The sequence below is a fragment of the Notolepis coatsorum genome (genome assembly GCF_963971535.1).
Source record: "Notolepis coatsorum genome assembly, chromosome: 6".
NCBI classification, from domain to species: domain Eukaryota; kingdom Metazoa; phylum Chordata; class Actinopteri; order Aulopiformes; family Paralepididae; genus Notolepis; species Notolepis coatsorum.
The window spans coordinates 61,147,386-61,162,529 of NC_140170.1; the positions used below are offsets into that span (position 1 = coordinate 61,147,386).

At 46.7% G+C, this 15,144-nt stretch overlaps 1 protein-coding gene across 1 annotated transcript in view; it reads left to right on the forward strand.

The window, feature by feature from the left end:
• cdk18 (cyclin dependent kinase 18) overlaps nt 1-15,144 on the forward strand; it is a 187,083-nt gene that overhangs the window by 161,566 nt on the left and 10,373 nt on the right. Inside the window, exon 10 of the mRNA XM_084316870.1 lies at nt 12,060-12,180. Coding sequence (XP_084172996.1) covers nt 12,060-12,180 — 121 coding nt within the window. The remainder of the gene's footprint in view (nt 1-12,059; nt 12,181-15,144) is intronic.

The following is a 15,144-nucleotide window of genomic DNA, read 5'->3' on the forward strand; positions in this document are numbered from 1 at the left end:
ATTCGTGCCCAAATTGGCAATGACAACCAAAGTTACACACATGGATGATGAACCTGACGATCAACACACAGCTCATGGATACAGATGGCAGCGTCTTCTCCAAATTGCGCGGCTGCCAATAATTGCTGACACTGAGCAATATCTTGCTAATTGTTTGGCTCTTCTCTTCGGAAAGGCCGGCCATCTGAAGGCCTCTAACACCCAACTTATGAACATGACCCAGGCTTCCAAATACGAAGACTAAAAGTTTACAGTTGTAGCCGAGTTGTGATATGGTATGCGGTGCACTATGCTCTAACTAACAGTTGATACTTCAACATTTTGGTTGTAAAGGCTTCAGTCTAGACTGTAGTCAAACGTGCAGCCAACTTCTAGGATGAGAACCTCTCTGTTATTCTCATTAACAACAACAACATCGGGGGTGTTTGCTGAAACACACACACACACACGCACACGCACACACACACACGCACGCACACGCGCACAAACACACACACACACACAGATCATGTAGCCTACTTACAACATTATAGCTCTCCTTCCTATTTTTCCAATTCCAATTTCATTTCGACTGCCACCCGGAGATCCTCTGTCCCGATCACTTGAGCGCCTTAGTTATTGTAACCTAGCAACCATCAGCATCCTATTGTCTGGATGCCCCCGTCTCCTGCCGGGTGTGGGTGGATGAACGCACCAGCGTGTCCAGACTCCTTCTGGGTGGTTTCAAACAAAACAAACGGCAGGTGCTGCTATACCAATCCTGAAAGGAATTGATTGATTGATTGATTGAAAAGTTTATTAACAGATTGCAGAATGGGTACAGTACAGTACAGCTCAATACATACAATTGTTAAGGGGATGCAGACAGAGAAAGACTTTCGTCTTGTTTACATCAGGGTCCCCCATTTTCAATTCATCATAACATATATGACATACATGACATACAGATAGACAGTACTGCTACATCTATACATTTATGACATATCAGATTTGCAAATACAGTACTGTTTGTGATACAAAAGTGTCCAGAAAAAGAGTGTATATACATTTGACGTAGAAACTGTACATTGGAGGAGGTTGGGTGGGTGGGGTGGGGTTGGGGGGGTGGGTGGGTGGGGGCTGTACATTGGGGGTGGGGGGGGGGGGGGGGGGGTTGGGTAGGGGACACACACACATTTTACACTGTACATTGGAATACTGACAAAGCCTTACTTGGTCATTTACTGTACAACTAGGTTAGGACATTTGTAGAATACTAGTAAAAGACAGTAAGGACAGTAAGGAACACGCCGACATTGTGGGAAATGCGGGCGCAGAGTCAGACGAGAAGACAGATACAGATTTCCTCTCTGTGCGTTCAGCCTAGCTTAGCACAAATTAATATATTCCTTTATCGATCTCCTTGGGGAAATTCAGGCATCATAGCGGCAGGGGGAGGGGGGGATAAGCAAAGGAAATGTATCTGAATATAGAAATATGAGAAAAATAAACAGTGTAAACAAAAGTGCAGATGAGGGTCTCAGTTATCTTATACATTACAATAAATATAGGCAATAAAGAATTTGAATCTGAATATATACTATAAGTAAGAGTAAAAGAAAACAGTATACACAAGGTGCACTGCAGTATACACAAGGTGCAGTATACCTAACTGGCATGATATACGTCATACGTTGTAGTCCGTGCCGGTTTTGGTGGTTAAGAGTCAGACATTCCTAATAGTTCCTAATAGTCTAATTATGTAGCCGTTACTTGAATGTTGGCGTGCTCCTTTAACAAGGGCACTGCATGGCTCCATTACAGCCTGTTTAGGTTCTTTATCCTGTAGCTCGCAGCTGTAAAATACAAGGTGGTTAAACTATGAACTCCAGTTGTTGATGACAGTAACAACCACCAGTGTGATACAAAAAGAAAGTCATGTTCTCAAAGTATTTTTATGTTTCCTCAAAGAATACTCTAATTTCATGTAACTTGGATACTACTTACTATAAGATAGGCTACTATACTATCACTATAGGTAATGAATGTTTATATAGACCTGTTCGCTGTATACGTCAGACTCTGTGTGCGAGCGCATCACCGGAGCAGAAAGGAACGTAATCCTGGTTAGAACAACGGGGCAGACTACAATATATTTACATGTGTTAGCCATGCTAGCGATCTCAACAATCAATCCATGCCAAAGCTAGATATATGTAAAAGGTGAAAGACTCACACTCACAGCCATGCTGATTTGGCAAAATGACATCCAGCCGTTTTCATTTTTAAACAACTTTTAGTCAGGGGAGTGCCATGGTTTCCCCATAGAGCCCTGTCGTATTCTTTTAGCACAGCAGCTCGCGCAGGTCCGAGGCAACTTAGTCACGTGACTCAGTTGGTATTGCTGATTGGCTCGAACACGGTATGTTTGTAAAGAGCAAACAAGTCTATATCACTTTAAGAAGGTGGGTAAACTGAGTTTAGATGTGTGCTTCACACATTACCCTTAACCTAAAACCAATGCTTTAAAGAAAACTGTAATGTATAGAACTATGTCATTGTTACGTGTGGGGGTAAACCCTTATGTTTGTGCCCTGATCAGGTGTTCCCAGTGTGTGATGTGTTAGGTCTAGTTGTAGTTCCCTGTCATGGTCTTGTAGTCCTTATCGTTTCCCTCCCAGGTGTATCCATTTGCAATCAACCCAGGTGTGTCTTGTCTCGTCATCCCCTCGTGTATAACTATCCTGTCCTTCCCTGCTGATCCTGTCTGTACAGTTCTGTGTTTTGTTTGTCATTATTTTATATTACTTTCTGATTACAAAACCATGGTAACTGTAACTGAGGGGTACAATTCCCTGACTGTATTGATAAGTATGGTATCATTAAACCACTACCGATTATGTACTTTAACTACTGGCCACACAGTACATGATATAGATATGATGAACACTTTCCCACCATGAAACGAAGTCCACACAAATGTATAAATCGAATATTTTATATAGCAAAGGGTATATACAACGTTCACTTAATGACATTTATGATTTGAATGCACTTGTAAGGCAAATGAGTATTCGTAGGCAAATCAACATTGAATGTCCAATCTCTGGTTACGCAGGGAGCAAGTATGCAACCTGGTTCTTTAGGGAACTATAGCGATGGTACTTAAATGATTATAGCTGGATATACTAAAAGGGGGTCCTGCTGGTTGTAAGTCAGTAGAGGGGGGGGGGGGGGGTTAGGAGAGCCGCCGGCGATATCCCATCTGGCCAACGATTTCTTGGGAGAATTCAGAGTGCTGAACACGGTGCCCACAGAACCTCGGTCCACAGATGAATACAGCTGGGCCCTCTTGTAGACGGTAGCTGCCGGTCCACAACGAAGAGACGTGAGGCGACCTCACTCGGGGTAGAGCGCCGTCTCACCTGGACTCCTCTCGGGGGGTAGTTCCAACACTTACCAGTGTTGGCTGTTATCCATGGCATAAATCAAAGCACCCAAAGCAAGTAGATAATCCAAGCCGTGTAGGGCTCGCCGTCGTCCGGGTAAGGTAATCCAATGTGCAGGTCCACTCGTCCTGGCCCAGAACTCCTCGGATGAAAGCACCACACGTGGTCTGCCCAGCCTGGTTAAGACTCTAGATAACGCGAGGAACGATGGGGGTACTGCTCACTTTATAACTCTAACCGAACGATGCACCATACATAATAGACTATTATTAACTTAATAGAAATACGTCCCACTCGACGGTATAGTGCCAAACTATGACAATTCAACTATTAATCCACACGATGTCTCAATGCCATTCTGAGGCCAAATTGACCATACTGCACCACACGTGTATCGTGGGTGAGGCTTAACGTCTTGCCACTAGGTTGGAGGGTAAAGAACTAAGGGCTAAGGGACTAAAAGAAAGTTCTACTTTACTTGCGCCATATATATATGCGCTGTGAACAAATAGTACCATTCGTATTTCGCCAGACGTATTCCTACGCGGAACCGGGCTAGTAACGACATGTTCGTCGGCACGATTGAACTTGAACCAAGGGGCTTGGCTGCTGGCGCCAGGTTCTTGTCCAATGAGAGAATGAAACTATTATGGGCTGTTAGTAGACTAAAGGGATATTCAGTGTATATGTACAAGGAATACACAAGGGACATCAAACGATATACAAATACTATTAAATATATATCCATAAATAAATATATATATTCGGTTTAATCTGATCCTTCACAACAGCCGCACCCTAATTAGTCCCACCTAATTAGCTAAGCAGAGACAGATTAACCGCACTGTCTACCACTCAAGGTCCGCTGTAAGGGTCAGTCAACTCACAAAGTCGTGGGGTCATGGTCGTCATCGATAGTGTCTGGGAGTCTGGGCAGTTCTATTAGCCTCGCCACGGGTCGTGTGTAAGTACGCCCTTGGACGAGCACTTCAGCTGCTCGGACCTTGCCATCGGCACCGGTGATCACTTTGCTTACGCGGCCAGCCGGCCACATAGCTCTGGGTAGTGACTGGTCGATAATCATGACGACTGTTCCTTCTGTCAAATTGTCTCTCTCTTTTACCCACTTCTGGCGGGTCTGTAGAGACGGTAGATAGTGGAGTAGGAAGCTATTCCAAAACTTGTCAGCCAGTACTTGACTGTACCTCCACATTCTTCGGCCGTTCGCTTCTTCAGGCCTGTACATTGTCTGGGGTAGCGCGGGGTCCAGCCGCCCCATCAAGAGTGTGTTGGGGGTGACTGGGTCGACATCTGCTACATCACTGGAGACGTAGCCGAGGGGCTTGGAGTTCAATACTCCCTCGATCTCCGTGAGGACTGTCATTAGGACTTCTTCCGCCACAGTCTGGGCCCCAAGCACGGCGTACAGGGCTGTCTTTATAGAACGTACTTCTCGTTCCCAGGTTCCACCGAAGTGGGGTGCGTTCGGGGGATTAAACTGGAAGTCAATCTGGGATGGAGCGAGGTGGGTCTTAAGTTCTGGGCCCATAGCTTGGAAGCTCTCTCTCAGCTCTCTTTCTCCGCCTTTGAAGTTTGTCCCGTGATCAGACAACAATGTAGACGGTTTTCCTTTCCGTGATGTGAATCTTCGGAAGGCCATAAGGAATGAGTCTGTGCTCATGGTCGGAAGGAGTTCGATATGTATCGCTCTGGTGGTCATGCATTTGAATACAATACCCCACCGCTTCTCGGTTCCTCTTCCTTTCTTTATGTACAACGGGCCAAAACAGTCCATGCCTGTGGAGTGGAATGGCTTGTCGCCGAGTCGGAGGCGACAGGGAGGTAGGTCAGCCATCCGGGGTATGCTGGGCTGCGCGCGCCACTTTCGGCAGTCTAGACAGGTTCGCTGGAAGCGTCGCACTGCTTCTCTTCTTTGAAGTATCCAATAGCGACGTCTGATCTCCGCGAAGACTCTCTCTGCTCCTGCGTGGTGTACATCCTCGTCGTATTTCTTTATGATCAGCTCTGTGACCTTGTGTCGGCTGTTCGGGTACTTAACGTCATCCGGTAGATCGGGGGCTCTCCGCAGACGACCACCCACTCTGATGAGATTATGGGCGTCGCTCTCGGGTGCCAGGTGGAGCAATCTGCTGTCTGATGGGACGGGCTTTCCTCCCTGTAGACAGTCTAGCTCATCGGGGAACGAGTCTCTCTGGGCTCGTTGTAGTAGAAGAAGTTCTGCTTCTTCGTAGTCAGCTGCTGAAATGTCGGCAGTGGACTGAATCTCTGGGTGGTGCCACAGGAATGTCTTTAGCTGCTCACTCTGTAGGGTAATGCAATCATCTATGTTGGGGTCTGTGGAGGCGACTGTGCTCAGTCCACAGAACATAGGTTTCTTGTTCTCAGCCTCCTCTTTACTCGCTTCCCGTGGGGTGGGCGTAGGCCACTCTTCTTCCGGGAGCTTGAGGAACTCGGGTCCGTCACTGTAGATGTTGCGACGGGTGAGGTCATCTAGGGACATTCCCCGGGTGATGACGTCAGCTGGGTTGTGTTTGGTGTCCACATACCGCCAGCTCGCTGCTTCTGTTAACTCTTGAATCTCGGTGACTCTGACTCCCACGAAGACCTTGTATCTGCATGAATCAGACTTGATCCATGTGAGTACTGTCGTGGAATCTGACCACAAGATTGTTCTGTGCACCGGAATGGTGAGTTCACGTTGGATTAACGTGGCTAGATGCGCTCCTGCTAGGGCTGCGCAGAGCTCTAGACGCGGGATAGATTGTTGCTTTCGTGGGGCTATTCTTGAGCGAGCCAGGATGAAAGCAGTGTGTATCTCTCCTCCCTTCTCTTGGGCACGCAAGTAGGCCACCGATCCATAAGCTACTTCGGAGGCGTCACTGAAGACGTGTAGATCCATCTTGCATGTCTCTGGCCTCACTGTGGGTGGGAAGTAGCTGCGGCGTATATTGACGCCTGGGAGTGAGCGGAGCTCCGTCTCCCACTCTCTCCATGTTGAGGCAAGGTGTGCGGGTATTGGGTCGTCCCAGCCCTGGTCCTTGTCCCATAGTGCTCGTACAATCATCTTTGCCCTGGTGGTGTAAGGTAGAATACATCCCAACGGGTCATATTGTCTGGCGAGTGTTCTGTACACACTCCGTCTGGTGGTCGGTATCGCCGTCGACCTTCCCTGCTCCGTGGTCAGGGGTTTGTGTCTATAGTGGAGCGAGTCTGTTTTGAAGCGCCAGACTAGTCCTAGTGTCATTTCTTGGGCTTCTCCTGGGATTGTCGCCATCCAGGTCTCGCTGCTGGCAGCCTTGTCCGCGGGGGAGAGGCTGCGCAATACGTGCGGGTCGCTGCTGGCCCACTGCCTGAGATCAAAGCCGCCTTTGATCAGGGAGGCGCGTAGCTTGAGTAGGAGAACCTCGGCTTCTTCTTGAGTCGAAACGCTTTGTAAACAGTTGTCCACGTAGAAACTGTTCTTCACACTGTGTCGGACCTCTTCATCTGCTGCTGGGTCCTCTGCGACCTCTGGGTTGAGGTTGCGCAATACTGGGGGGTCGCTGCTGGCCCGCTGCCGGAGATCAAAGCCGTCTTTGATCAGGGAGGCGCGGAGCAGCGCACGACGTCGCCAGTCAATTTTCTTCTCGACATGCTGCAGGAGTGTGGTGTCTCCTTCTGTCACTCTGGAGTGGAGGCAGCTAGTGGCTGCTGTTCGGTTGAGAGATTTAGCGAGGGGGCCTTGTAGTGTCCATCCTAGGCGGGTCTCGACTGCTGCAGGACAGCCTCGGGGTCCTGTATGGACCCTGTCTATCGGGACTATGAGGTCTGCATGGTCGGAGCCTATCAGCAGGGTCGGGGTGGCGCCGTCTATGAGCGGGATAGGTAGTTGACGCAGGTGCACATATTTATCCATCAGCTTGGCGATGGGGTAGGTGTACTGCGATAGTCCTATTTCTTGGCTGGTGAAAGCATTTGTAATCCTATACCGTCGCTCTGGCTGCCCGCTTGCTGCGATAGTGAAGGAGACATTCTCGCCCTTTATCGTCTTTAAATCTCTTCTTATTGTCCGAATCGTCATTTGGTTCTCGCTCCCCCGCAGTCCCAGCTGGGCCGCAGCGGACGCGAGCAGAAGGGTCTTCTCTGACCCGTCATCAAGGACGGCGTAAGTGTCCATGACTTTATCTTGGTAGCTCAATGTTACACGGACTACCTTTAAGAGCACTTGGGCGCCGCTGCTGCTGGCGGGGTCAATGTACATGACACTTGCCTTGGTGCTGCTCGATGGTGCAGGTGCAGGCTTTCTTCTGTTACTGTCGTGTAGGACATCTAGGTGTGCTCCGTCACACCGACTGCACCTCTTCTTTAGGCGGCACTCGGCTGCCATGTGATTGCGCGCACATCGGTAACAGCGCCTGTTGGACTTTATCCATTGACTCACTTCTTCTGCATTCATCTTTGTGAACAGGTCACATTGTGACAGCCAGTGTTCCTTCTCGCAGTACGGGCACACCATCTTCCACTTCTCTTTTCTCGAGGGGGTACTGTGGTTCTTACTGCTCGGTACTGATTCTGATTGGTGCATGACAGTCACCGATCTTCTTCCATCGTTTATTCTCCTGGGTCCCTCTCTGGAGCTTGGTGTGCTCCGCACGAACGTATCCAGTCGTAAGCTGCTGACTTCTCTCGCCAGGAAGTCGGCTAGATCGAGGAGGGATGGTTCGGGACCGTTAGGATCACGGTGGTCTCTCTGCCGCCTAAAGCGCTCTTGTCTGGCGGGTGGCAGCTTCTCTAAAATCCTCTCGACGTTAGAGTTGGCGTATAGCTCGTGCATACCCTTTTCTCGTTGCGCTCCCAGCATCCCTACCAGGGACTGCACTTTTATAGACAGGTCGTCTAATGAGCGATTGTCTGTTGCTGGGGGTAGGCGGTCAATATGCCTTATCTCTTGGATTACGTAATCCCATATACGTCCATATCTCTGGTCCAGCGCTGCTAGAGCCGCGGTGTATGGGGTCGTAGAGGTGGCATAGGCTAGCGCTATATTGTGCGCTCGCGGTACTTTCAGGTGCTTCAGTAATATTGCATACTTGTGGCGTTCATCAGCGACATCCACCATCATTGTCTCTAAGCACATCCGGAGTTCCGTGTACTGTGCTCGATTCTCATAGGTGAAGTCTGGAAACGTCGGTGTGGCAATGTATGACGCCGTGGATGGCTGATACATCGGCGAGCGTTGGGGGAGAGACCTCCTAGGCGAGTCTCCTCTTGCGCCTCTCTGTGGGCTGGTACCGGCAGGGTACCATGGCCCGCTGGTCCAGGTGCTATTCCTCGGGGCTGGTCGTGCGTCGTGCTCACCCGTGAATAGGGTCGGGGGTCTGTAGCGCAGCGCCGCGGGGGTATAGCCTGGGCTGTACTGGACCTCCTGGTCCGGTGGAGTACTGTGCTGTCGTCGGGCTTGGTTCTCCTCCTCTCCCTCTTCTTCTTCTATCAGGTCCTCTAGATCCTGTAATCGTTTATTTAGCTTCTCCGCAGTGTATGCCGCTCCTTCCTTGTAGCTGGGTCTCGCTTGGACCGGTCTGGGAAGGGGGTCTGCGGGGGGTATAGGCTTGGTCTGTTGGTCAAGTTCAGGGTCGCTTGCTCGGTTAGGAGACGCTGCCCTTGACTGTTGTCTCGACGAGTTCCTTGAACCCCTGGCGGAGGGAGAGGGTGTTGCCTTGAGGATCAGCTGCTCCATTAGCTGCGCTTGTAGTCTGTCGCGCTCGGCTTCGCGCTTGGTGAGATCTGCTTCTCTTTGGGCACCGGCAGCGGCGCGCTGGGCGTCGGCCCGGTCTCTTGCCATATTCTCTTCCGTCTGAAGGCGTCTCATCTCCAGGCGTATGCGCTCTTCTTCGCTCCGTTGCTGTGTCTGGAGTCGATCGCGTTCACCCTGAAGTCGATCGCGTTCGGTAGAGGCTGTCAGGCTGGCGAGGAACGCCTGTGATAGCATCCTCTCCGCTTCGCTGGGGGAAGACGGTTGTAGAGGTGAGCCGCTCCTGGCTGTACTCGTTGGGGAGTCCTGGAGCTCTATTTCCTCGGCGCTCTCCTCCTCTTCTTCCGTGCAGAGTTCTCTCTCTGTAGGGTTGTCTTCCTCCCGGGGCTGGTCGGGGACTACTTCTTCGGTATTGGCGGGGGGTAAAGGCATGTCAGCTCCCTCCTGGTCCCCACCGTGAGCTTGGTCAGTTACATTAGAACCCACTAGGGCCTCTGTGGTCGGGGTAACCTGGTCGTTAAGGTCAGACATAATTTTACTTTCTACTTTTACCGCGTTTACCGTTTGTCGAAGGCTAGGTAGTTGACTGACAGCGTAATCCTCTAAGTACTGAGGTGTCTGTCGTCTGCGCCGCGGGCGTTCTACGTTAGGAGGACCGTTTCGTGGAGTGTTCATCATAGGCCATTTCAATATTAATAACACTATATTAATATTACACTAGTTACCCTCCGGCTCGAAGGACCAATTGTAACTGAGGGGTACAATTCCCTGACTGTATTGATAAGTATGGTATCATTAAACCACTACCGATTATGTACTTTAACTACTGGCCACACAGTACATGATATAGATATGATGAACACTTTCCCACCATGAAACGAAGTCCACACAAATGTATAAATCGAATATTTTATATAGCAAAGGGTATATACAACGTTCACTTAATGACATTTATGATTTGAATGCACTTGTAAGGCAAATGAGTATTCGTAGGCAAATCAACATTGAATGTCCAATCTCTGGTTACGCAGGGAGCAAGTATGCAACCTGGTTCTTTAGGGAACTATAGCGATGGTACTTAAATGATTATAGCTGGATATACTAAAAGGGGGTCCTGCTGGTTGTAAGTCAGTAGAGGGGGGGGGGGGTTAGGAGAGCCGCCGGCGATATCCCATCTGGCCAACGATTTCTTGGGAGAATTCAGAGTGCTGAACACGGTGCCCACAGAACCTCGGTCCACAGATGAATACAGCTGGGCCCTCTTGTAGACGGTAGCTGCCGGTCCACAACGAAGAGACGTGAGGCGACCTCACTCGGGGTAGAGCGCCGTCTCACCTGGACTCCTCTCGGGGGGTAGTTCCAACACTTACCAGTGTTGGCTGTTATCCATGGCATAAATCAAAGCACCCAAAGCAAGTAGATAATCCAAGCCGTGTAGGGCTCGCCGTCGTCCGGGTAAGGTAATCCAATGTGCAGGTCCACTCGTCCTGGCCCAGAACTCCTCGGATGAAAGCACCACACGTGGTCTGCCCAGCCTGGTTAAGACTCTAGATAACGCGAGGAACGATGGGGGTACTGCTCACTTTATAACTCTAACCGAACGATGCACCATACATAATAGACTATTATTAACTTAATAGAAATACGTCCCACTCGACGGTATAGTGCCAAACTATGACAATTCAACTATTAATCCACACGATGTCTCAATGCCATTCTGAGGCCAAATTGACCATACTGCACCACACGCACATGTGTATCGTGGGTGAGGCTTAACGTCTTGCCACTAGGTTGGAGGGTAAAGAACTAAGGGCTAAGGGACTAAAAGAAAGTTCTACTTTACTTGCGCCATATATATATGCGCTGTGAACAAATAGTACCATTCGTATTTCGCCAGACGTATTCCTACGCGGAACCGGGCTAGTAACGACATGTTCGTCGGCACGATTGAACTTGAACCAAGGGGCTTGGCTGCTGGCGCCAGGTTCTTGTCCAATGAGAGAATGAAACTATTATGGGCTGTTAGTAGACTAAAGGGATATTCAGTGTATATGTACAAGGAATACACAAGGGACATCAAACGATATACAAATACTATTAAATATATATCCATAAATAAATATATATATTCGGTTTAATCTGATCCTTCACAACAGTAACTATTAATTAAATATCTTTTGTTGGTTACTTTGGCTACCGTCTCCTTATTATGTTACATTGACAAGACAACGAGCCTTCCTTCAGTCAATGGTAACGTAATAGTCATACTGGAACAGACTACCACTGTATTTAACCCAGATTACAAGATCAGTTAAAAAGATGAATCAGAACAGCAATCATTCTGAAAGAAACCAATTAGGACTATATGCGATGTAACATTCGCTGAGGTGATGGCTGACTATAATTGTGGTGCTGCAAACATTAAAATGTCATTCTGGTGAGAGAACTTCTTATAATATTTTGTGTATTATTATTATTATTATTATTATTATTATTATTATTATTATTATTATTATTTTATTATTATTATTATTATTATTATTATTATTATTATTATTATTATTATTATTATTATTATTATTATTATTATTATTATTATTATTATTATTATTATTATTATTATTATTATTATTATATATTTTAATACAATTTTAATTGATTTTATTGATCATTCTAACTGTGAATGTACATCGTGTGATGGTTATATTTTAGGAAGAACAGAAACATAATGTGGGCTACTATACTATGACTATACATACTGTAATGAAGATTTATATATCACTTTAAAAAGGTGCGTAAACTGAGTTTAGATGTGTTTACCCTCCACTACCATCCTACCTGTAGAGCTTTTTGGCCCTGACTGTGTTCTGTTGGCTTAGGTCTGGCCCGGGCCAAGTCTGTCCCTACCAAGACCTACTCCAATGAGGTGGTGACCCTGTGGTACCGCCCCCCTGACGTCCTGCTAGGCTCCACGGAATACTCCACACCCATCGACATGTGGTGAGTAACTTAACCGCTACGGAAGAATGATATGCTATGCCGCTGCTATAGGGGAACAGCTTTTGGCCTCACTTTACTTCCTGTCAACTATTGTATGAGCAAACAATGCAACCAAGGACACTATAAAAGAAGGAAGGGTCATCACATCAGAACACCAACATTCTACGCTCTGCTTGGTGCCAGACTTTGGTGCCAGTTCTATTGAAGCCTGTTTTAAAATTCTAAATAATACAATCTATCTGAGGAAATATAAATAATCAACCAATATATCAAACATTAGCTAGCAACAATGCAACAAATTGCAGATGATTCTGACATCTGAGGTAATAACATAAATGACATAAATGAGGAGACGGCTGATCCCATTCAACTCAAATGTCAGTTTGTTTATTTTTAAAGTCCTTATTGGTAAACTCCCCCCTTACATCACAACACTGTTGGAATGGAATATTGGAACCTATTCTACAAGTTCAAATGCCTGTTTGGTTCTTAGGGTTCCTCCAGTTTGCTCTGAACTAGGAGAAACTGCTTTTTCATTTGATGCTTCCACACCTGGAATGCCCTCCAACTGAAAAGTATGATCTCTGTGTCGACTTGTAACAAACCGTCTTAGCAGATTTTTTATTGTTTATTCTTATTTATTGTGCCTATATGTATGACATTACTGATAAACGGTGTCTTGCTTTGTAAGCTTGTCATCGGTGTGAATAAAGGTAACCTCAGTGTCCCATTTCTGCCTTGCACTAGATAGTACTGTACATTAGTACACTGCATAGTATTGTGTATTGTATATTATATGGTAACTCAGAACATTGTACATATGTCTATACCGAACACTGTGACCTCATTTTCTTCTTCTAAATTCATGCTATATTATGTTATTATGTTATTTGATACTATCTTGTCTAGCACAGTCTCTGGAGCGTAACAGTAAGAAGCATTTTGTATGAAAGTATTCTGTACTTCTGTATGACAACTATTAAAGAACTTGAACTTGAACTTGAACTTGAACTTATGAGTTGAAATAAAGGTTTGACATTAAATTAAATCAAATATCTACTTGGGTATGGAAAATCACTAATCCAATTGATGATCATTGTATCGGACTGCAGGGTAATGTGCAGCATGATATCACACCAAAACTGTAATTTGCAATTGATATTTGAGAAACCCGATTTTCTGGGAAAACACTAATTAAGCCAGAATTGTGTATGAAGATTCCCAATATCCCACTGCTCGCTATATGGTCATTGTTCTGTTACATCACAGGAGAGGGATACTTCCCATTGCCACACAAACCTGCTTCAAGGTCCTTGACCTGGCATATCATACAGAAAGGGGAACGGCTGCCTCCTACCTGCGGTCAAGGGTCTCCCCTCCCACTTCCTCAATCAATATCTGAAATATTAAACTACTAACCTCCGTACTTTCTTTTACTATTATGCTACTAAGTAATCGACCTTGCCTATATTACTACCTACTATGCTACTATGTCTATACTACTATGCACTCAAGACTGTAGCACTCAAGTTTGACGAACTGTTTGACAAACAATATCACTTACCCTTACTTGTGAAGTAGTCTAGTCTAGTATCACGCTCCCTTGAGGATGATAATGCACAAAACACACACACTATCTATTTATATACGTAAGTCTACCAGGCTATTCTCAGTGGGATGACTCACTATTCATACACCAGAGTCACTATTCATACACCAGACTCTCACTATTCATACACCAGATTCTCACTATTCATACACCAGATTCTCACTATTCATACACCAGATTCTCACTATTCATACACCAGACTCTCACTATTCATACACCAGACTCTCACTATTCCTACACCAGATTCTCACTATTCATACACCAGAGTGTCATGGTTTTTGCCTTATTTCACCTTTCTGTGAGGGACAGCTGTCTATTTTAGCTTTATTTCACCTTTCTGTGGGGGATAGCTGTCAATCCCTGTTCCCTGTGGTTAATTGCCTCATGGGTCGGCGGGTGTGTGGGCTTGATTGCACCTGATGCAGTGCAGCTGTGCCTATGGTCACGTTGAGTCTATTTAAGTTTGGATCTAGCAGTGTCAACTGCTAATTAATTTCCTTGTGCTATACGTGTAGTACCCCGTAGTGCCATGTAGTACCCTATAGTACCCCATAGTGCCATGTAGTACCCCGTAGTATCCTGTAGTACCCTGTAGTGCCATGTAGTACCCTGTGGTGCCTTGTGGTACCATGTAGTACCCCGTAGTGCCATGTAGTTCCATGTAGTGCCATGTAGAGCTATGTAAGCCATGTAGTACCCTGTAATGCCATGCAGTACCATGTAGTACTCTGTGGTACCATGTAGTACCCTGTACCCTAACTAAACTACCCTATAGTAAACTACCCAGTGGTACCATGTAGTACCCTGTACCATAACTAAACTACACAGATTAATCTAAAGGTCAGTCCCCGACCAGGTGAGATCAAGGTAGGTTGAAGGAGAGAGAGAAAAGATGAGTCTTAAGCAGGGATTTAAAAGCTTCGACAGAGCAGGCGCCCCTGATGACGGCAGGTAAGAGTCCCTATTATCTGCTCATGACCCACACACACACCCACAGCCCTCACAGAGTCTCACTATTCATACACCAGAGTCTCATTCTCACTTTGCTCAGCAGCCCTACGCTCATTATTAGCAATGGCCATGGTGAGAAATCCGGTACCGGCGATACCGGAGTCTCAAGGCGAGTACAGAAAGACACAGAAGAAGCTTCTATCCCCAGGCCATCAGGCTGCTCAACGAACAATAAACACCATGCAACAACCATCAAATGCACACAGCACACACACCCACACGCACACACTCACTTTAAACAAACAACACACTGCAGCACCCACTCTCCACACTTTAGATTTTACATTTACATTTACATTTAGTCATTTACCTGACGCTTTTATCCAAAGCGACTTACAAGTTCT